The sequence below is a fragment of the Podarcis pityusensis genome (genome assembly GCF_964106645.2).
Source record: "Podarcis pityusensis genome assembly, chromosome: 8".
Lineage (NCBI taxonomy): Eukaryota > Metazoa > Chordata > Lepidosauria > Squamata > Lacertidae > Podarcis > Podarcis pityusensis.
The window spans coordinates 27,649,982-27,674,115 of NC_138033.1; the positions used below are offsets into that span (position 1 = coordinate 27,649,982).

Consider the following 24,134-nt stretch of genomic DNA (forward strand, 5'->3'; position numbering starts at 1 on the left):
GACCCCCCCCCCGAGAGGAGCACGCTCATCTTCTGGCATCTCACTGCAGAAGAAAGAGACAATGAGTAGCTATAAACTACTTTATTTAACAGTCTATATACAGAGACTCCAACAGCATGTCTGCTCTCTCTCAGCAGCAGTACAGAACAACATCTCACACAGAAGTGAAATAACCTCTATCAGTACTCCAACAGTAATGAGACTTCCTGTCTCACGCTCTCAGACACTCACATGATATAAACAACCATAGTGCTACTTGCTGAGCAGCTGGTGAGATAAAAATCCTAACAAGACTATCAATATGTTCTGCCTCCACTGTCGGTGGCAGTGTGCTTGTGAACACCAGTTGCTGGAAGAGTGCTCTTGCCCTTGGGTCCTACTTGCAAGTTTCCCACAGGCATCTCATTGGCCACTGTGAGAACAGGATGCTGGACTAGACAGGCCATTGGTGTGTTTCAGCAGTAAGGTTCTTCTTAAGTTTAGCAATGCTAAAGGAAATGTAAAGGGACGTTGCTGAAATCGAGAGGACTTTGAAACTGAGAGGATTTTAGTTTTGAAAAGATTCCAAGGAAAGCTTTGGGACAAAAATAACTCTGGTGTCACCAAATGGAATGGAGTTAGCATGGGTTGCTGCCAACGCTAGTCCTACTCAGTGTAGATCCACTGAAATTAACGGGCATGACTAACTTAGGCCCATTCATTTCAATGGCTTTACTCCACATAAAACTCAGTTGGGTACAACCACAAATTACTGTAGTCATGTGAAGTTGGCTTCTCATCAAATGGCAAAGATACATCGTTAAGCATCAAGTGCCTCTCCTCTTGCAAAGGACATCATCTCTTGCCTTTTGCCTCTTTCATGCCAAAGCCCTCATATAAGATTCCCACTAGTGCCCCTATAGCTGCCCATAAAGCTGTGCCAATTAATTACAGACCTGCAGCAGCTGAGAAGAAAGAAGAGTAAGAAACACTGTTACTGTGAATCCTCAGCTAGAGGGCCAAACCTTGGTACATTCGTGTAATAGCTCTCTAAGAGTGACTAGAATAGGATAGCAATGCTCACTTCAGACACTCCTCCAGCATAGATAAGTGCTGGTATTGCCATCATCTATGCATCCAAGAACCCATTCACAACTCTGCCTCCAGTGAAATTGTGGTACCCTTAAAAAAATGAGAACGCTAGAATTAACAACATGGTAAGAACCTTAAAAATAAGTTCAGAATTACTATCACACACACATCTACAGTTTCGCACATGACTCTGTTGTAAATAGAAATATGCCCTTTTCCCTTATGGGGTATCCAAGAGCCCATATAGAGTCCTTACATAGGTTCCCTATTGGTAGGAGAAAATAACAGAGGCCAACCAGAGAATATTGAGAAGCAAAGCAGCTAGTAAGCTTGATCTTTATTAATCTGTTGCAACAGGGTGCTCCCCTCACACGCAGGAGAGGAAGAGGACCCACAAAAATGCTGTGCAAGGGCTTATAAAGACTTTTGAAATTCCCATCCTCTAGATCAAGACCACCCCCAGAAACATTATGCATTCATCACAGAAGGGGTGTAACCTAAGACCACCCCTCAGATAAGGCGGTCTAAAACAGAACATTTGCATGTTGTTTTCTCCTGTCGCTTTGTTTATTTCCTGTCTGGCAGGTTACTTGATTGGATTTCTTGGGGAGCCTTGGCAGTCTTTTGTAATGATAAGGCTCACACCCTTATTCAAACACAGATTAAGACAGGATTTGTGAAGGAAGAGACAATGGGGAGGCTTTTCCATTTTTACCATGCAGAGAAACATTTGCTCAGTTTAGGAATCAAAATGGTTCCAGGTTGGCTTTCCTGTGCTGATCTATGTACGTGTGGTTATGAACGTTGCCATATATCTAAAACCATAAAATTCCTATCACATTATCCCCCCTTTGGGGCTAGAATTTTTCTTAAAAAATTTTGCCCCACAAATAATAACATCGTATGTTGTAAATGGATGCCTTTGTATAAATATATCATATAAAAATAACATATGTTGCATTTTGTTACTAAATTACTTGTGGCATTCTAGCTCTTGGGAGAAACATTTTCTCAATAGTGGCTATGCTTTACATTTAGCAGGAAGGTCCACTAATGACTGAAAAATGCAGTTGGTGTTTTGTCCTTCGCCATTTTTGTGTGTTTCTCAGGTGTCAAGCTAGCTCTTCTGTGGTCTCACACCGGCATAGTGCTACAGCAACACATCCTGTCTGTTGAATCCCCTCGGGGCTTTCATTTAACCATGTCGCCTGGCATTCACCATAGCTGGCACAGGTTTGGGCATCTCATGAGAGAGATGTCTTTGCCTTGGCCTTTCTATGGGATTTTATTATAGGCTGTGGTCTTGCACTCATGGGAAGTTGCTCACTTGCACTTAAAGGACCAAAAAGCTAATTCCAGCCTGGATACACTTGCCCAATTCAAACTGAGTCCAATTTGAATTTATCTTGCCCCAATGGTTCTCAACTCTTCAAACCAATCTGTTAAAAGAAAACCATTCTTAAAAAGGGCACTTGTCCAAATAAGTCAATTTAAGTCTATAAGGGATCATTCCTGCTAACCCAAAGCATATCCACCTTCATGTATCTTAGAAGCTTCTCCTTGGTAAAGCAAGTTTTAGCACATTTTTAAAATGGGTAGGGAAGGTTGGCATAGTGCCAGGTGGGACAATCTAAACATTGGACTACGCAATAGCGCGAGCTATTAGAAAGTATAAAATGCATGAGAATTCTCCATTGGTGTGTAAGCAATAAGACATTAAACATAAAAACAATTACACACAAAAATACCCCCCCCCCTTTGTGGAAATAACACACTGTCACAGACACATTTCAACATTCCTACGTAATAACACATAATACAAAAAAACCTAATTAAATATCAGTTGCATATCTTGAGACAATTGTGATCTTCTCAATCCTGGAGCACAGTCTTAAAGTTCAAAAGTGAGAAAATGTCCTTGCAATTCAACTCCTCCCCCCTTTGTCAGCCCCACTCCCCCGTCAGTCTATATCCTTTGAAAGAGATAGCTGTGGGCACTTTGAAAACTTTGGTGTCTGTTGTTGCTGCAGGTGGTGGCGAAGCTTTTTCATCATAGGTCTGTAGTAACACATCTGTAGAAGTGACATCCTGTAAGGGGGCAGGGTTTTTTAGGGACTTAAAAGACAGAGTTAGAAAAGGAAGGGGCAAAAGCCCCCCCCCCAATCTCCTTGAGTTATCTTAGCACGTTAAGCATTTTACTCATTTTAATATTATTATCACATTTTCATATAATTACTGTTATTATCTGCTAAGTTTGTTTGCTTTCCTTCACTTAGTTTTTTGTTGTTGTTGTTTTTTCATATTATTAAATAAAAAATTACTTCACATGTATAGAAAGAAAACTGTAAAAAATACAACAAAGGTTAAAAAATAAAAAAGAAAGCAAAAAATTAGATTACCAGTCAGATGAAAACAGACTTGACACAAAGACATCAGATTTAGAAAAGAATTATTATTAAATAATACAAAGATATTATCAAAACCACACAGATTACTACTGGACTGAAAAAAATGGGAAAACAATGGAAAAGGGCTTAAAATGACTTTCAATATGTGATGGACATGTCCCCAAAGTAAAACACACACACAGACACACAATGACCTATGAGGAACCAAAAATAATAATACTCAGGCAAAATACTCAGGCAAAAAGGTAAACAAATACCATTCCACAAACAATGTTTGGTTGTGCTTTGATTAATTTCATAGACATCATGGAAAAACTGATTAAATAAATGAAAACAGATTATTTGTAACTTAAACTGTCAAAGCCACAAAGAGATGGAAGTCACTAATACAGCAGGGATTCAGACTTGTTTCACAGAACAGAAAGTAAGTTGCTGTGGGAGAAAAGAAGGGACAAACACTTTGCTAGTGGGGTTCACATATCCTGTTAAAAGGGAAAATTATTTCATGTGAGAAGTCAGTGGGAGTGCTTTGATATTTACCTGTGAAAAGCATTTGGCATGTTAAGATTTGAAACTTGGCAACCTCTTGACTTTTGATGGTCCAGCACTTTACCCTTTTGTCTTATGTAGCCCTTGGAGCAAAAGACACATTAAGGGTGATTTCCCTCAATGGTTCCAAGTTTTACATAAGGAAATTTGGATAGGTTTCTCCCTGCAGCACACGCTCTCCAAACCTCCTCTCCCCCCTTCTTTCCCCCCTCCTTCCTCTCTCTCTCTCTCCCTTTTTTTTTTTAAGCTGATCTAGCCTCTATGCATGTGCAGAGTTCATGTCTCAGCAAACCTTTTATACTATTGAAAATGTTGAATCTTTTGGCTAAATTACCATTTGAATAAGGGAAGGGAAGGGTAAGGAGTAGATTTTTAAAATAGGGTTAGATTTTAAAACAAAAAAGAGAAACTCAGCAATTTAAGTATTCACCAAAGCTAGCAATTGCAGCCCAAGCAAAGGGACTGCTTCCTTTATGTACAGGAAAGGGCTAATATCCCTCTGGCCATTCGCGGAACAATCTGCCACGCCCTTATATATGAGAAAAAATGGCCAGAGAGTCAGAATTCATAAGATTTTTAACATTCTCAGTCATTTCAGCCTTACCATTTGCAGACAAAATTTTCCTGCCCTTTATTTACAGGATGGTCAAGGCTACTCAATTATATGTCAAGGCTCATTCTACTTGATTATATGAATTTGTATGTGCTTAAACTTTTGAGTAGACTTTTAAGTCTGATTTTTGTAAATAATAGACAAAATGATAAACACTGTAATCACTTAAATGCCTGATATCACCAGTTCTGCTTCAAACATCACGGCTTTCACCTCTCACCTTTTAAAAACAAAGAGCAAATCTGGGCTGAATTTCAACTCATCAGCCACAAATTGGGAAAGTTGAAAGGGACCTGGGGTCATCTAGTCCAACCCTAAAATACAGGGTTCATAGCAAGATTTGTACTACCAGAAACACACACATACTTATGTACACAGACACAACTGGGGAAGAGACCACAAGCCATGCGCCTATCATGTACTAAGGAAGAGGAAAATAAAAGTACCCAACTTTATACAGAACCCTTTTAGCAGATCTTGAAGCTAGTTTGAGTGAGAGTTTACTTCCTTAGACTAAAGAGTGCAAGTTCCTAGAGAAATTATCTTTAAAGGAAGATTGAAGTGAACATTTTTCCTAAGATAGGGAGAGGATCTCTTATAAAGCATAGTTAAAACAGCCATAGATTTGATTTAAAAGGAATACAAAAGTGACAATTTCCTGAACTTGCAGAGGAATAGTAAGCCTAATCTATGCCCCCCCCCCTTTGCAGTTTCCTTTAAAGGAAGCTTACTCGGGAGTAAATTTACCTGGCACAGAAGTAAGAAGGAGAAGGGGGAAAAACCCCTGAAAGAGACAGAATGAAACAGGGGGGGGGGGCATTTTCTAAGAAAAGAGGCCAGGAAGTCTTATAGAGACTGATATCAGGAGCCTTACAATAACTCTTCTGTCCAACCAAATCAAAGTTAAAACTGGACTCAGATATTTTTCTTAGAAGGAAGACCATACTTTCATAGACATATGCTTAATGAAGTACATACAAGGAGGAAGACTCTTTTGAGCCTCTCTCAAATAACAAACATTTGCACACTTCATTCTCATTTTTGTCTTGTTTAAGATTGATAAGGCCCAACATGGCTTTCTTAGATTTAGAATTTGGAGCAAGCTTGCATTTTTATTTTAGATGGCACATTTAAGATAAGCAGCTGCTGGATGTGTTACCTAAGTACAATTTAAACACAGGAAAAACGTTTCTTAAACACAAATTAAAGGGGACTGTCAGAGTCCAGGCGGGAAGTAAGCACCAATTGGGCTTCTTTCACGCCAGGGGTCTGAGGACTATTTTTCTTTTGATTGAGGTGCACCCATTTTCAATTAAAAAGGGGCTTGGACCTGGGCAAAACTCCGAAGGGTCCGGAAAAGGGGAAACCTGGACAAAACTCCGAGGAGGAAAAACCTGGGGGATACCTGGACAAAACTCTGAGGGGAACTGGACAAAACTCCGAGGGGGAAAACCTGGGGATACCTGGACAAAACTCCGAGGGGAACTGGACAAAACTCCGAGGGGGAAAACCTGGGGATACCTGGACAAAACTCCGAGGGGAACTTCCCTCACTTAATCTCTATTCTACAACCCACAGCAACCTCCCTGCCTCTTACAATCTAACTCAGAGTCTCTACTGAATGCTTGCACACTTGCAAAGCCAGATTGAGACTCTGGAATATGAAAGATGGAAAGGAATTCAGCGCCCTTGCGTTCTCTGTTCACAGGTCATTTCTAACAAAGATCGCCATGGCAGAGGTGCGGCTGCACTGGGAGTTATAGTTTTGGGAATTATAGTTTTCAGTGCAGAAGAAATTGCACGACCTTTCTGGGCAAAACTCCAAAGGAATAGGTCGGCATAAAGAATTAAGTGGAAGAAGTCACACACAACCCTTGCCTGGGCATACTCCGAAGGGCTAGGACTGGTGTTGAGATCGAGGGGACAGAAAGAAGGCAATTTTTAGATGGGGAAAAAAGTAGAAATTTTAGATTTGAAGGGAAAAGGAAGAATTAAAGAATGTTGGTTGCTGTGGTTTAGAGAACCCAACCCACTACCCGTGTTTCCTACTTAATACTCACTTCCGCATGCGCTGTTCCTGGTGATCCCACGATCTCTTGACTGGTTGTTTAAGGCCGGCCTGATCAAGCGTTACTTCCTCTGGTTAGCCCCGCTGAACCTCCAGTTATTTCCAGACCCTGGGACCGATGGAGGACTGGCTATTCCTCCTGGCAAACTGCCTGGTGCGCGCTGGATAACCAGTCCTTCCTCGCCTCCAGAATCCGGGTAACCAAAAGTCCCTTCGTGGTCGCCATCTGTTGTAAATAGAAATATGCCCTTTTCCCTTATGGGGTATCCAAGAGCCCATATAGAGTCCTTGCATAGGTTCCCTATTGGTAGGAGAAAATAACAGAGGCCAACCAGAGAATATTGAGAAGCAAAGCAGCTAGTAAGCTTGATCTTTATTAATCTGTTGCAACAGGGTGCTCCCCTCACACGCAGGAGAGGAAGAGGACCCACAAAAATGCTGTGCAAGGGCTTATAAAGACTTTTGAAATTCCCATCCTCTAGATCAAGACCACCCCCAGAAACATTATGCATTCATCACAGAAGGGGTGTAACCTAAGACCACCCCTCAGATAAGGCGGTCTAAAACAGAACATTTGCATGTTGTTTTCTCCTGTCGCTTTGTTTATTTCCTGTCTGGCAGGTTACTTGATTGGATTTCTTGGGGAGCCTTGGCAGTCTTTTGTAATGATAAGGCTCACACCCTTATTCAAACACAGATTAAGACAGGATTTGTGAAGGAAGAGACAATGGGGAGGCTTTTCCATTTTTACCATGCAGAGAAACATTTGCTCAGTTTAGGAATCAAAATGGTTCCAGGTTGGCTTTCCTGTGCTGATCTATGTACGTGTGGTTATGAACGTTGCCATATATCTAAAACCATAAAATTCCTATCACAACACCAAACTGGGAGGGGTAGCTAATGCTGCAGATGATAGAATCGGGATTCAAGATTATCCTTACAGATTGAAGAACTGGGTCCAAACTAATAGAATGAATTTCAATAGGGACAAATGTCAGGTTCTACACTAGACAGAAAGAACCAGCTGCACAAATATAAGATTGGGGGACACCTGGCTTGTCAGTAGTTCATGTGGAAAGGATCTAAGGGTCTTAGGAGACCACAGTCTTAGCATGTCAACAATGTGATGTAGCTGCGGAAAAAGCTAATGCTATTCAAGGCTGCACTAACAAAAGTATAGTGCCCATTTCAAGGGAAATAATAAGATGGCTCTCTATTCTATTTTGGTCATACCACACCTGGAATATTGTGTCCAGTCCTGGGTGCCACAGTTTAAGAAGGATATTGACAAGCTGGTGGTAAGAGCTGTTTGACAATGGAATGGACTTCCTCAGAAGATGGTTGACTCTCCTTCCTTGGAAGTTTTTAAACAGAAGTTGGATGGACATCTGTCATGGATGCTTTGGTTGAGATTTTGCATTGCAGGGAGTTGGACTAGATGACCCTCAGGATCCCTTCCAACTCTACAGTCTATGATTCTGTTATCTTTAATTAGCCTGACTGTGCATATATACAGTACCTATTATAATATTCATATGTAGCTAGGGATTTGGGAGAAATTCAATTCAGGTTAAAAGCAAAACCTACGTTATTCACATATTCCGAAACCATATGCAAAGTGAAACAGACCCATTCTTCAAAATCTGCACTTCTCTGAATTTTGGAATGCAGTTCTCCAGCCAAGTAACGTCCACAAAATGCATATATTAGTAATAAAACTAAAACAAAAAACAAAAACATGCATACATACAAATATGCATTGTGTTTGGGAAAATTGCTTTGCAAAAACTGTCTGACATATTATTAGCATTCAATTTATTTATTCACGAGCAGGTCCCAGGGTGTGTTACCATAATCTAAAATGCAATGCTAAAAGCAGTTTAAGCAAATCACAAGAGTAGGGCAGGTCCCAAAAACACACTTCTCAGGTGTCAAAAGCCAAGGCAAAGAGGTATATCATCAGCATACGATTAAAAACTGTATAACGAAGGTGCCAGACATACAGTGAGGGGGGAAAGTATTTGATCCCCTGCTAAATTTGCCCGTTTGCCTTCTGACGAAGAAATGACCAGTCCATAATTTTAATGGTAGGTTTATTGTAGTTGTGAGAGATAGAATTGTTAGTATCTCAGCTCACAGTCAGAGGTAAACTGGCCTCCCCCGGGCAACTGAGTGAGATACTTGATGACCTCTCCGCTGCGTCTCCCGGCAGGCTAGGTCATAAAGCGGCGATTTCCCTCATTAGATGTGAGGAAAACACACCCTCTGCTTCTCTGCTTCTCTCCCTCCCTGCATTCTCCCCAGGGAGGGGAAATGAGACAGACAGGAGTCCTATTTACATGTTTTATTCCTGTCACTCAGCAGTACATGGAAATGTGACTGCACCCTTCAGTCTCCATTAGAAGAGTCACACACTCCTCCCCTGTACTTCCAGTACAGGTCATATGACACTCTGAGCTAACATCCGGTGCTCAGTACAGAGAATAGGCTCCACCTTTTCCCCAACAGTACATCTGCAAACCACAACATCCTGTTTTGCATTCCAGCCATCTGGAGCTGGCTTTTGCCTTGGTGCTTTTTCCCAACATCCTCCCCCAAAAGCATCAATTGGCAAAACATGATCCAGAGAAGAAAACAAACAGTTGTTATACATATAACAGTCCCCTGTTGTTTCAGTTCCACCCTTGGAACTTCCCACCACTGGTTTCACCAGTGTACCTCTCTGGTTGTCTGGCTTCCAAGGAATGAGTGCCTCTGCATTACCTTGGCTTGCTACTCTCTGTTGTGTCTTTTTCTCTGACTTAGACACTGCTTTAACCTGCTTTGAATTGTTAACAATAGCAACACATGCAACAGCTAGGTTAGCAAACTCTTTTGAGTACCTCTTTGGCGGTACACCCTTTGCAACTCTCTCAGACCTGCGTATGAGGTGCTGATCCTCTGTGCTCACTGGTTCAACCTCTGGACTTTGTTGAGAACCAGTAGCAATCAGTGGTTCTTCCTTCACCTGTGAAGGTCTATCCATTGTGTGAGATTTTCTCTCAATGACTGTTACAACTGAACTCTCTGAGCTATCACTGTCATCATCATCAGTACCACTGTAATCTGTGACATCAGAAAAATAATCATCAGCATCATCTGAATTGCCACCTGTGGGAAATGTTTGTTCTACAACCCGCTCTTGCTTTGGAGCACTCTCTAGGAACTTTGTGAGAATCACCTGACCAGATTCAGACAAAATTACTCTGTAGAGACCCTTTTCATATCCCACAAAAATGCCTCTGGCATTCTTTACTCCACCTGGAGCTTCTGTTCTCACATGGGACCCGAAAACCTTAAAGTAGGCAACAGAAGGTTTTCTATTGAACAGCTTCTCAAAAGGAGAACATCCCAACTCTGTTGAGACTTTTCTCAACCACACATGAAGATAGGACGCTAGCGATTCGGCCCAATATTCATGTGGCAAATGTGAACTCAGCAATTGCGCATTCATCCCCTTTTGCAATTCTTTGTTCACCCTTACACAGACCCCCCTGTTCCACGCTTCTGGCGAAACAGCAACTTTGTGGTCTATCCCTTTTCCATCCAGGAACTTCTGAAACTTCTGTAACAGAAAAACTTGTTTGTCATCTGTGAAAAGACAATCAATGTTAGCATCATGCATACTTTTAACCTTGTCACAAAACTCCTGAAACTTTTCTAAAGTTTCTTGCGGTTTCTCCATCATATAAACCCAAGAATAATTAGTGAAACAATCCACACACAAAAGGTAATATTTTGCATTGCCCCTAGATGGTTCTAGAGGACCAATCACATCAGCATACACCCGCTGAAATGCTCTGTCGACCTTCTTGGTCAGCTTCCTGGTGCTCACACTGGTCACACCTGCAAGAGAGATTTCGTTAGAAACAGAAGAATTACATTTCATGTAATCACTTTGATCAAAAGTCAACAAATACAGTCCATCTTTCTCTTTGGCAGTAAGAAACAGTTCTCCATCTTTGTAGATCTTGCAGCTTTTAGCATCATAGGACAGTTTCAGTCCTTTCTTTGCAATCTGCGACACGCTCAGCAGATTAAATCTCAGTTCTGGAACCAGGTAAACATCACTTATAGTCAAGTTCAGACTCTCAAGATACACAGTTCCAATTCCGGTTGCTTCCAACTCCTGACCGTTGGCCTGTTTCACAGTGAAGCTTTGCTTCTTCAACGTCGAAAACAGTTGTCTGTGCGGGCACATATGAACCGTTGCGCCCGTGTCAATTATGAATGAGTTCCCAACATCTGGCGTGGTTCCTTTCGCCATCATAGCCTTTGCAGGTTTCACCTGGCACTTGGTACGGCTTTTGCCTGACGCCTGAGGCTTCGTAGAGCTGCTCTTTGCTCCTCTTGACTGGCGCGGCTTCTTACAGTTTCGCTGTAGATGCCCAGTCTGTCCACAATTGTAGCATCGGACAGCACTCAATGCTACTCCATGCTCCCTAGTAGCATCAGCAGTGGGGGAATTAGAACTCTGTTCTTCCCTCCCCCTGTCTTTCACTTCCAGTGCAGCAAGCCTGTCGTGTTCATTCAGGACCACAGCACAAACTCTCTCCGCGGTCAGCTGCGCGGCCGGTAGGGAACCAAGCTGACTGGCAACAACCTTGTAGGTGCGGTTAAGGCTGTTTATCATCATGAAGCAAAACACTTCCTCCTGAAGACGGAAATTGCGTTCCACCATCTGTTGACGCAGAAACTTCATTTCTGTCAGGTGCGCTTGAACATCTCCATCAGGCGCAAGTCTCAGATTGGTCAATTTCTCAAAATACAGCAACGCTGAAGAACCAGCATCTCTCTGATGCGTTGTACGCAGCGTGTCCCAAACCTCTTTCGCATTTTCTAAATGCTGAACATGCACCAACTGATCATCTGAGACACACAGAATTATAGCAGTCCTGGCCCTTACATTCTGTGACTCCCAACCTCTGGTTGGTGCTGCAGGGATGGGGTTTTCAATTACATCAAAAAGCCTCTGATTCTGCAGCAGGGCCTTCATCTTTACAGACCAAGATGAATAATTGTCATTGGTTAAGGGAGGTGGGTAAGGCAGACCTCCCCCTTTCTTGGCATCCATCTTGAAGCCAAGCCTCCAGCTCACACTGTCAAACAAGCTGTAAAATCCAACAGTTGTTTTTTCCTTTCTCAGGCAGGCAAACTGCAAGTTGTTTACGCTCTTTTGCACCTGGCAGCTAAACTCTGGCTGCTATGGAAAGTCCCTTCCAAGGGGACGTAAACTTGTAGCCAAAACACTCTCTGGTTTTGTTTCGCTTTCCCAGGCTCACACTCACAGTCCAGCCCCTTTGCCAGTAACTTTCCAACTTTCCGTTACTTAGCAACAATGCATTTCAATAGGACAGTTTATCAACCACAAGAATTTGTGGAATGCAGGCTTCAGCCTTTAAGCTGCAGGCCTCTTCCTCCCGGAGCTCTTGTTTTCGTTGAAACGCAGCTCCGTGAACCAGTGAATTAATCAAACTGCGTTCACACTTTTAGCCCGAAATGCAGCATACCTTGAACTTTGTTGCTATGGAAAACACCTCTTCTTTCCACCAGCTGTCTGTTGAGCCTCTGGCTTCTTTCAGACGCTTCTCTTCCTCCTTGGAGCAGAGGAGGACAATCCACCAGCCTCTCATGCAGATGTCCGATGAATCGCAACCATCCTCTGCTACCATATGTTAGTATCTCAGCTCACAGTCAGAGGTAAACTGGCCTCCCCCGGGCAACTGAGTGAGATACTTGATGACCTCTCCGCTGCGTCTCCCGGCAGGCTAGGTCATAAAGCGGCGATTTCCCTCATTAGATGTGAGGAAAACACACCCTCTGCTTCTCTGCTTCTCTCCCTCCCTGCATTCTCCCCAGGGAGGGGAAATGAGACAGACAGGAGTCCTATTTACATGTTTTATTCCTGTCACTCAGCAGTACATGGAAATGTGACTGCACCCTTCAGTCTCCATTAGAAGAGTCACACACTCCTCCCCTGTACTTCCAGTACAGGTCATATGACACTCTGAGCTAACATCCGGTGCTCAGTACAGAGAATAGGCTCCACCTTTTCCCCAACAGTACATCTGCAAACCACAACATCCTGTTTTGCATTCCAGCCATCTGGAGCTGGCTTTTGCCTTGGTGCTTTTTCCCAACAAGAATAACAACAGGAAAAACCCCAGAAACCCAGAAGACAAAAGTTAGAGATTGATGTGCATTAGAATGAGTGAAATAAGTATTTGATCCCCTATCAACCAGCCAGATGTCAGGCTACCTGGCATCTTCACTGTATGTAATGAGCTGAGATTAGAACCACCTGCTGTAAGGAAGCAGTCCTACCTGTAATCCCAGCTCGTTACAGTACCTGTACAAAAGACACCTGTTGACAGAAGCAAATCTGGTGAGAGGTAACTTAATACAATTGCTCATATTGTTAGCAATTTGTTAACTTAATGCAACATATATAGGATAGATTGAAACAAGCCGACTCCTCATATAATTGGCAGCCGCTTGTTAAATTTCTGGATTAAAGTCATATGGAAATGTTAGGTAGGAAATTCTAAAGATTAACTCTTTGGCTGTGAGGACGTTCTTTACTTCACCTTAGTATAACCTGGTGGCTGGTGGCTGTTTCCCTGATACTATGAATTTTTAATCATATAAGTCTGCACATTTTAAATTTACATTTGGTTATATTAAAAGCACAGTACAGTATTCAGGGGTGAAAATCCTCTCCTCCTACCAGAGGGAGGGGTTGTGAGCAGGAGACGATTCCCGCATCATGCAGGGGGCGCTCCGCCCCCTGCTTCAACTCCAGGGCTGGTGTGCCACGCCCCTCCCCAGTTGGGCACCCAATAGGGAAGCTCGGTGGGGGCATGGCTTGCCGTTTAAATGCGGCTGCGCCAGCCATCCCCGCCATTGCACACACATTTTCTTCGAGTCAACAGGGTCGTCTTCGTTGAGGTAAGCAGAAGCCAGGAAAGTGCTTGCTAGGAGGTTTGGCCACTCTGATTGCTTGATTGTTGTGCAGCATGACTGTGTGTTTGCTAGTGTGTGTGCTTTGTGAGTGTGTGGTTGCCTGTGTGTTTGTTTGCTAGCGTGGGTGCTTGGAGAGAGTGAGAGAGTGATTGACTGCTGCATCTTCTCCCGCAATTTGCCTTTTATAAATTGGAAGCAGCAGGGCAGTAAAAACCACCTCCAAAAGCCCCATTTTTCCCTTCTAAGGCTGCAGCTCGGCTTTGGGACCCCTGAACCCCTGCCTTGTTCTTGAGGGATCTTTGAGGTTTTCCCTTTAGCTTTAACCCAGCCCCCTTATTTTACCAGTTTATCTTCATTCTCGGTGTTGTAAACTGATTGCAGGCAGCCACACGTGTGTTCGAGCCTCCCCCCCCCCTTTCTTTTATCCATCTCTCTCATTGCAGGGAAGTGATCCCTACGTTCCTATTGCATCTTGCCCGTGTTAACTCTATTTGACTCTTGAATTGTTGCCAGCAAACTCATGCCTGCTTTATTAGTTGTCTGACTTCATTTTTTGTTGCCACAGATATCCTTTCAGGGGGACAGGAGTTAGCTGTGAGATAAATAAATTGTTCTTATATATTAAAGGCCAGAGCCAAACTGACTGAGGATGGGGGTGGGTGGGGAATAAGAGTGCAAAGAACAATATACATGCATGGAAACGTGAATCAGGATTGCTCTCTTACGAACAGGAAGGCTGGGCACGCAAGCTAATCCCTGAAACCCTGCAGGCTGGGAGCCTCAATGACGCCCCTCGGGATAGGGATTATTATGACCGGAAAGTAATTGAAATCAGTAGGATTTTGGGACACAAAAATCAAGAAAATCATCAAATCATCAGTCCCAGCACCTGGGGGCCACCTTATCTAAATTATATAATTTGGTATCTTAATGATTGATATTATTAATTGTATTATAAATAGGTATTGTTATAATGAGGCGGCTATTGGATTATAATTGAAAATTAATAAAAAAATATTATTAAAGAAAATTGACACCCCTCTGGAGGCTTTACCGCAGCAAAAAACGTGGCTACCCACCCCACCCTCACCCCCAACTAACTTTTTATCCAATTAACTTTTTCCACCAGTGCCCTTCTTACTGGCTCTTCTATGCCTTTTAGCAGCAGCCTGGCCTGCAGAAATGTCTCTGAATACCGTATTTTTCGCCCCATAGGACGCACTTTTTCCCCTTCAAAAATGAAGGGGAAATGTGTGTGCGTCCTATGGGGCGAATGCAGGCTTTCGCTGAAGCCTGGAGAGCGAGAGGGGTCGGTGCGCACCGACCCCTCTCGCTCTCCAGGCTTCAGGAAGCTATCCACAAGCCTTGCAAGCCAGGCGGGAGTTCCCGCGGGCTCACAAAGCTTGCGGGTGGCAGCCTGCAGCCCGAAGCATGGGGAGCCCTCCGGAGGGCGCCCCATGCTTCAGGCAGGTGTGCGCAAGGCTTGGGGTGGCAGCCACGGCGGGGGGGGGGAAATAAATTTTTTTTATTCATTTCCCCCCCCAAAAAAACCCCGAGGTGCGTCCTATGGGCCGGTGCCCTATAGGACGAAAAATATGGTATTTTCCTGTCAGGCAGATGACAGAGTGAGGAACCCTCTTCCCAGCACTTTGTTTATCTGCATGCCAAACTACAAACTGACAAACTACAATTCCCAGGATTCCTCGAGGGGACACCATTTTCTAAGTTCCCTGGGAAGAGGGATTGATTGCTAAACCACTTTATCAGATGCACAGAATTATCCTAAATTGGCCAAGTGATGTACACACAAATGCTTGGGAGGCAGAGGGTATGGAGAGGTCAAGAGGGAAACAAAATGCGAAAAAACCCCAGGCAGTTGGTAATTGTGTAAAGGGAAATAATAATAATACCCCACCCTTCTGGGTATAAATACCCACCCACTCTGGGCTGCTTTAAAAACAATAAAATGTCACACAGTAAAAACTTCCCGAAACAGAGACCAGCAGAGGATGATAATTGTCACTGTAACTATTTAGGGAGTGGTTGTTAAACCACTTTGATACTTGTTGCTCTCAAACAGGAACAGAGATCTCCTAACAACTCTCAGCACCTTCAACAAACTATAGTTCCCAGTATTCTTTGAGGGAAGCCATGAGGACCATTTAAAGTGGTATAATACTGTCAACCAGCACATGGGCGTAGCCAGGATCTTTGTGGGGGGGGGCCAGGATTTTGTTGGGGGGGGTCAGGACTTTTGTTGGGGGGCAGAACCGACGTGATTGGTCAGTTAGTTAAGAATTTACAGTATATTGTTTTACTTGATCGGAGGGGAGCTGCTCCCCCCGCTACACCCATGAACCAGAGTCCTTTTTTAACTCATGGAAGCTTATGCAGGATATAATTTGCTAGTCTTTATGTTACCATGAGACTCTTGGTTGCTTTTGCTGTGAAACAGAATTAACACAGCAGTTTCCCACCTTGGGAATTGTTTTAAGCAAATCAGTTTAACAGTGCAGTGGCATAATATGTGAGTGGGTTCTGGACGCTGTGGGAGTCTGAGTGGTTGTTGGTTAAGAACATAAGATCTTGCTGGATCAAGCCAATGGTCCATCTAGTCTAGAATCCTGTTTTCACAATGGCCATTCAGATGCATCTGGAAAACCCGCAATCGCAACTCCAGTGGTTTCCAGCAACTGGTATTCAGAAGCACTGCAGTCTCTGAACTGGAGGCAGAGCACAGCCATTATGGCTTGTAGCCACTGATAGCCATGTCCTCCATGAATTTGTCCAGTCCTCTTTTAAAACCACCCAAAATTGGTGGTCGTCACTGTCTCCTGTGGGATTGAGTTCCAGAGTTTATCACACAATTGTACACTGCATTATCCTAACAAGAGTTTCTGGCATCTCTATATAGGTCTTTAGGAAGCCAGCATGGTTGAGCCAGGTAAGAGAGCCTGTTTACTTTCTTGGGGATTGGGTAACTGTAACCGTATAGTCCAAAGCAGTTGTCTCAAACTCTCAGTCAGTGACACAAACTCTCCTCACCTCCACCCCCACTCAGCGCAGATTAAAATTGGAAGCATGCCTCACTGTTAGGATCTGTTGACACTATGGCATTAATGTGTTTAAAATGTGTAGATTAGTAAAAATAACATTTTAAAAAATGTATTGTTTTAGAGAAATTGCTTTGCAAAAAAAAATGTGTGCACTAAGGAATATTGCATAAAAATGTATATATTAGGAGAAATCAGCATTGAAATGTTGGTAAATTTTCATGAGAATTTGTTTGCATTTGCTTTTAAATCAAGCTGATATGGAAATGTGAATTGAACCTAAGACTGGAAAACATGAGGAACAGAAAGTAACTTAAACTGACAAATATGCCCATCACAGTTGTAGCTCACCTGATGCTTTTTTGCATTTTACAGTCATACCTCTGGTTGCGAACATGAACCATGCGGGAGGCACGTTCGCAACCCGCAGTGTTCATAGCCTGAAGCGCCGCGTCTGCGCACGCGCATGATGCAATCCAAAGCTTCTGTGTATGCGCATGATGTCATGTTGTGCTTCTGCACATGCATGAGGGCCCAAACCCGGAAGTAACCCATTCCGGTACTTCCGGGTTCTGTGCGGTCTGCAACCTGAAAACCCGCAACCAGCAGCGTTCGTAAACCAAGGTATGACTGTATATGTACTTGAGATCCATTATATCTTATTAAAACAAGTCTCTCTTTCAGTATCTGCAGTTTTGGGAGGTGCAGCCGGCTTGGGTAAGTAATCTGGATTTCCAGTTGGGGAAGTTTGGGTGATTATTTTGCTTGTAGCAGCATGAATGAAGCTTGCAAGTCATTGGAAATGGTGGAGTTCACAATGAAAGTCTGGCTTGATGAGATCTGTGAAATGGCTTTGACAGAACACCTGGCATATCAAAACAGAATAACTGAAGGGATAGCCAACAGCATTAAATTTAACAAAATTTGGATGCCCTTTCTGCATTAAGCAAATACAGTGATACCTCAGGTTAAGTACTTAATTCGTTCCAGAGGTCCATTCTTAACCTGAAACTGTTCTTAACCTGAAGCACCACTTTAGCTAATGGGGCCTCCTACTGCTGCCGCGCCACCGGAGCACGATTTCTGTTCTCATCCTGAAGCAAAGTTCTTCACCCAAGGTACTATTTCTGGGTTAGCGGAGTCTGTAACCTGAAGCGTATGTAACCTGAAGCGTATGTAACCTGAGGTACCACTGTATCTATATATCGTAGTCAGTTCCCCCACCTTTTTTTCAAGAAAAAAAGCACTGGTAGCAGGGATAGCCAAAGCAGGAAGGATGGCAGGGGTGGGTGGGTGGAGGAGAGAAACAAACTGCCTTGACTGTCAGAAATGCAGCTGAAGTTATGGCAAGTTGTAGTGAGCAGGTGCTAGCAACGGAGGTACCTAGTGCTGGTGAAAAGGTTTGTCCCCCCTCACTCCACTGGTCTCAGAAACTGTGACTGGTCTAGGGCTACTCTGAATTTTTAAAGCGAAAAAGGGACTTGAACCAAATTCTCCCCAAGCCCAAGTTTCTAGGCACCTGGTTGCCCGGCCCACCCCCCTTCCAAAATCAATGAGGTCTGGACGCAAAATTATGCATTTGCTTGATTGGGCATATTTTTAGAATCCACCTTATTCATATGGCAGTAAGTTGTTTTCTATTGCCTTTAAATATTGTGTTTTAATTGTTGTAAGCTGCTTTGGGACCTTGGGGTAAAAGATGGATTGATGATGACGACAACGATAGGTGGAGAGCTTTACACGCCAAGTCGTCTGAATTAGTCGCTCCTAGTTTAATTATTTTAGATCAGGCTTCCTCAAACTCAGCCCTCCATATGTTTTTTGCCTACAGTTCCCATGATCCCTAGCTAGCAGGACCAGTGGTCAGGGATGATGGGAATTATAGTCTCAAAACATCTGGAGGGCCAAGTCTGAGGAAGCCTATTTTAGATGAGAAGCAACCAGGAGCTGCTTCCCCTTTCGTCCTAGCAGGGCTCCATGAATTCATCCCATGGAGCAAGCAATTTGCATTCTCACGCTCTCCTTGTACCAATTGCAAGAGCCATAAAATGATGTCAGAGGTTTTCCCCCAATCCCTACTCTCTTGCCATCCAGCAACTTTCGCTGATAGTACGTGGAGGCTCAGTGACCCACAGATGGCTTTCACTCCCCAATTAGCAAGATAAGCACGTTCTCTCTGGGGGTGCAACAGACCACACAAACCCCCAACTGGAAACCACTGCCCTAAATACCCCAGCCCAAGAGCCTTAGCTTTTGAAATTAGAGTGTCAGTCAAGGCCCCACCATCCCAGGCCAGGTGGGAAAAGGCCTGCAAGGTCTCCTAGGACCCACAGCCAAGATGGTTAAGCACTGTGGTCTAGGCAATTTAGATTTAAGGCTTCTATCATGTAACATATACCTTATTCTGTGTTCTTGCAGCAGTGGCCACAATTGGTGCCCCAGTAGCACTGGGAGCAGCAGGCTTCACTGGAGCTGGAATTGCAGCTGGCTCTCTGGCTGCAAAAATGATGTCGGCAGCAGCCATCGCCAATGGTGGAGGAGTAGCAGCTGGGAGCGCTGTTGCCGTGCTTCAGTCAGTCGGTATGTCTGCTGCTCTCAGGACAAGAACCACATGATTGGCAGAGCCAGTCTCCGCACCTTGAGATCTTCATCACAATAATTGTGTGTCTTGATCATCTTCTAGGTGCTGCTGGGCTGTCCGCTGCTACCACAGCTGCAGTGACAGCTGGTGGAGCACTGCTGGCTGCCATCTTCCCTTAAGAAGAAGACACACATACGCAGAGGCCATATCTACTTGGAAAAGCAGTACTTGGAAGATCATGCTTTGCTGTCAGCGGCATAAATTACCTTAAGCAAAATGTGATTTTAATCAATGCTACGTTATTCCTACTGGCCAAGATATGCAACAACAAATAAAGCTTTGAGAATTAAACAACAAGAAGTGTGTTAGCAAGAAAGCTGATTGGTGGCATCGCACAACGCACATGTAAAATACTTGCTGTCCCATGAGGAAAAGATCCATGTTTTCCTTAGCAGGCTTTTGACTTCAGTGTTTTGTGCTGCACTGGGGGAAACTCCATTTCCCCTCTTTCCACAATTATGAGCTTCTTAGCTGAGAATCCCATTCTGACTGGAGTCCAGACATGTACTGAGGCCCCCAGTAATAGAGCTCAAATTCACCAAGTGCAATTAACTGGCAGCAGATTCAGAACCAATAGAGGAAAACACTCCTTTGCAAAGTTGTGATAGTCAATAGCTTTGAGGGGACATTAAAAAGTAATAATTGAGGATTAGACCAATTGATGGATGGCAGATATGGGACAGTTGCATATTCCTGCATTGCAGGGGTTGGACTAGATGATCCTCAGGGTCCCTTCCAACTCTATGCTTCTATGACCCCCAAGGGCCAATAACTAATCACAATAGTTATTTGGACCATTGGGCAGGATATAGTAGGAACAAGCATGGGACAGGCCTGCCTGTTAATCTTCACAAAACTTATATTGCCAGTATTCAAGGGTGGTCCTTCAGTACGCACCACAAACTACAGTGGTACCTCGGGTTAAGTACTTAATTCGTTCCGGAGGTCTGTTATTAACCTGAAACTGTTCTTAACCTGAAGCACCACTTTAGCTAATGGGGCCTCCCGCTGCGGCTGCGCCACCACTGGACAATTTCTGTTCTCATCCTGAAGCAAAGTTCTTAACCTGAGGTACTATTTCTGGGTTAGCGGAGTCTGTAACCTGAAGCATATGTAACCTGAAGTGTATGTAACCTAAGGTACCACTGTATTTGGAGAACCTTTGAACTTGGGTATGTGCTACTTAAAAGCAACAGTGTTAAATGGAAACACCAGGCAGAACTGGAACACCACTGGGACTGACAAACAGGAGAGCTAGGGTTCTTCCAGGTGGTCAGTATTTTATGTGTGATTCCAGCACAAAGTGGAACGTAAGGTCTATGTATTTAAGTGGATTAAACAACACTTCCCCTCGTGCAGGATGTCAAATTGGGCTCTTCTTCCTTTGCGGGGGCAAAAGAGCATCCGGTCCCGCCCCCTTGCCCCGTCCTCCATTTGTGCACAATTGCTAGTACGGAAGACAGTTTTCGCCATGTTCCTGAGCGTTCTTTTGGTAAGCGACTTTTACCTTTCCCCTCTAAAGTCAACAAGTTTGGCTTTCCTCCCTAAAAAAAAGCTCAACAACTTTAACCTGAACCCCTCTAAAAGGGGTAGATCACTGTCAGTTTTTTCTTCTGTAAGTAGATCACAGTCTCTTGGGAGTTTGACATCCCTGCCCTAGTGCAACGGATCCACTTTTTTTACTTCTGATACTGAAATTGACGGATTCTATGAAGACTTACAACATCTTCTAGAAATGACACCAAAGAAGGATGTTCTTCTCATTATAGGGAATTGGAATCCTAAAGTAGGGGATAAAAGGAACAACTGGCAAGTTTGGCATTGGAGATCAAAACGAAGCAGGGCAAAGGCTAATAGAGTTCTGCCAAGAGAACAAGCATAGACATCACCTTGCCAGCAAAGGTCCATATAGTTAAAGCTATAGTTTTCCCAGTAGTGATGTATGGAAGTGAGAGCTGGACCATAAAGAAGGCTGATCGCTGAAGAATTGATGCTTTTGAATTATGGTGCTGGAGGAGACTCTTGAGAGTCCCATGGACTGCAAGATCATCAAACCTCTCCATTCTTAAGGAAATCAGCCCTGAGTGCTCACTGGAAGGACAGGTCGTGAAGCTGAGGCTCCAATACTTTGGCCACCTCATGAGAAGAGAAGACTCCCTGGAAAAGACCCTGATTTTGGGAAAGATGGAGGGCACAAGGAGAAGGGGACGACAGAGGACGAGATGGTTGGATAGTGTTCTCAAAGCTACCAGCATGAAATTGACCAAACTGCGGGAGGCAGTGGAAGACAGAAGTGCCTGGCGTGCTCTGGTCCATGGGGTCACGAAGAGTCGGACATGACTAAACGACTAGACAACAACAACCCCACACTGCTGGCTGTGCAAGATAAGACCAAAAAAAAAAGTAGGTTGCTAAGGGGATTGCATATGCCGATGCTGATAGCCAATTGAATCGTCGTAAGTATTACTGCATATAGAATTAACTGTATAAATTGTGTGAGCATGCCACAAATGGTGTACGTATAGGATTTGGAACTCGATTTCCCCATACTTTCTTCCTGCTGTCTGATTAAATCTTTCCTTCTCAATCCTGGTGTGATTAATGGCTCAGGTCACCCCACCATTGGACCTTTTGTCCGCAACACAGTTGTAAATAAAATGAAAACATTAAAAACATCCAAAAACTTAAGAAATGCTCTGAAAGCTAGTAATGTCTAGTTTACTGGGAGTAGTATCTTTCAGCCATCAATTGGGTCAGCAAACTTTTTCAGTAGGGGGCCGGTCTACTGTCCCTCAGACCCTGTGGGGGGCCGGACTATATTGGGGGGGTGAACAAATTCCTATGCCCCACAAATAACCCAGATATGCATTTTAAGTAAAAGGACATATTCTACTCATGTAAAAGCATGCTTGTTCCCAGACCATCCACGGCCGGATTGAGAAGGCGATTGGGCTGGAGTTTGCCTACCCGTGCATCAAATGTATGGGTATGCAGGAATATTTTAAAACTCCTCCTGAAAGTTAATGGTGAAAAATATCACTCACCAAAATGTCACCACTTTGGGGTGACAAAGTCTCACCCAACCCCAAAAATGTGCTAGTAACACCCATGCTGACTGCAGATGCAGAATGATTTATTTTTACTTGGTGTTGCCTGGGCTTCAGTTTTCTTCCAGAATCACAGTAATAATTGCTTCCATTACCTTCTAGCATAATTACAAAGAGCCATCCCAGCCCTTCACTGCCACATTTTTCCTCTTTCACACCCCCAGGATTTGTCCGAAGAATTTTGAATCCTTTCTGATACAAGTACTGAAATTTCATCATGACTCAGCTTTATCATTTCATTCCTCCCCTACATAGTTCCATTCATCTCCTGAAATTTTACAGCTACAATTAGTTACTGGATTGTCCTTTTTAAAAAAATGGTGGGGAGAAGTGTTTTAATAGGATTCATTACCAGTATATGCTCAAAACACTTCATAGACTCAGTCCTTGTTTCATGGTTTTCACGTTCTCATGGTTCCTGATGAAAATGCTTAATTTGTGAATATTCCCATAGAGACGTAGCTCAGTCTATCTCTTCTTGCTCCTAGGCAAGCTACAAAAGGGAAAACTGAATCATTAAATTACAAGCCACGCGGTATCAATGCCACTTTGGTTTCCTCCCTTCCTCCTCAGAAGACGGGGAAATAGAAACCTAAAGGTTTTGTGGGCTGGTCTCTGAGAATCACTTTAAAACTGGGGGGGGGGGGGGTCAGCATCGAACGAGAGTCTAGGTGCTGTTTCCATTGGCGGAGGATACTGTCAATCACTAGCCTCTCCCCAATATAGAGAACGTGGTGGAAGTAGCTGCAGATTTCCGAGGAGAGGCGTGGGTAAGTAACAGCTTCTAGCAGCGGTAACCAAAACAATCAAGGGAAATTGGTGGCTCGATCAGTTCCTTCCCCAGCTCAGCAATTGAGCATAGAGATGTTTCTGTTTTGGGGAGCTGACTTCTCTTCATATGCAAGACCACCCCAATGTCTATTTTCCAAGAATTTAGTAGATGTTAAGCATGTTTGGTCGATATGTACAGATATGCAGTGTTTTCGGCAGGATAGCGTAAAAGGAATTAAAGAATAACACTGGCCCCGTTTTTGCTGTTAGACAACTTTATGGATGTTTTCAGAATAAAAGATCTAGCTGTAAAAGTATTGTTAATAGGATGCTTGCAATGTAAATACTGAATGCCATTTTTTAACAAAAGCATTTTCATTTCAGAAAGGAATATCTGGTAAGAGGTAACTTGTTTATATGGTTAGCGATGTATTAGCTTTATACAACACTTATAGGATGGATTGAAGCAAGGAGACCCTTTGGATAACCGGCAGCCACTTGTTAAATTTTTGGAACCAATTAAAGCTATATGGAAACATTAGGTGATGCCTTGCAGGGGACTGCAGGGCCAGCATAGGGGTCCTCAGGCCTTTGCTTTCTGTTGCCAAGACACCAGCTGAGGAGATGCTGATGCTGTGCAGAGTGAGCGGCAAACTCATTGGGGGCAGCAGGAGCGGGGAGAAGCCAGAGAAGAAATCCTCATCCACTGGCTGGGAGCTGCTACCTGTGCAGAACAAGCGAGCGGCAAACAAAGAGAGATGGGTGGTGTGGGGAGCAGGGCTTTGGGCCTGGCTGCGCCATCCCTGATTTAGACTTTAATCCCGTCATTCTGACGCAATCCAAACTGAAAT

The 24,134-nt window shown here is 43.7% G+C and overlaps 1 protein-coding gene and 1 long non-coding RNA gene across 3 annotated transcripts; both read left to right on the top strand.

The window, feature by feature from the left end:
* Nucleotides 1–978: 978 nt before the first annotated feature.
* LOC308482982 lies at nt 979–5,413 on the top strand. The gene is made up of 2 exons (XR_013989534.1): nt 979–5,059; nt 5,141–5,413. It is a non-coding gene; the product is annotated as an uncharacterized lncRNA (long non-coding RNA).
* Nucleotides 5,414–13,680: 8,267 nt separating this feature from the next.
* LOC308482507 (uncharacterized protein) lies at nt 13,681–19,705 on the top strand. Of its 2 annotated transcripts, none has more exons than XM_081015640.1 (5): nt 13,681–13,696; nt 16,626–16,655; nt 17,449–17,481; nt 19,183–19,344; nt 19,448–19,705. In XM_081015640.1, the coding sequence occupies exons 2-5, from the start codon at nt 16,643–16,645 to the stop codon at nt 19,522–19,524; spliced, it is 285 nt and encodes a 94-aa protein (XP_080871766.1). In that variant the 5' UTR covers nt 13,681–13,696; nt 16,626–16,642; the 3' UTR covers nt 19,525–19,705. The 2 variants fall into 2 exon arrangements, with proteins under 2 accessions (XP_080871766.1, XP_080871765.1); XM_081015639.1 differs by lacking the exon at nt 13,681–13,696 and adding an exon at nt 15,792–15,881.
* The last annotated feature ends 4,429 nt before the right edge of the window (nt 19,706–24,134 follow it).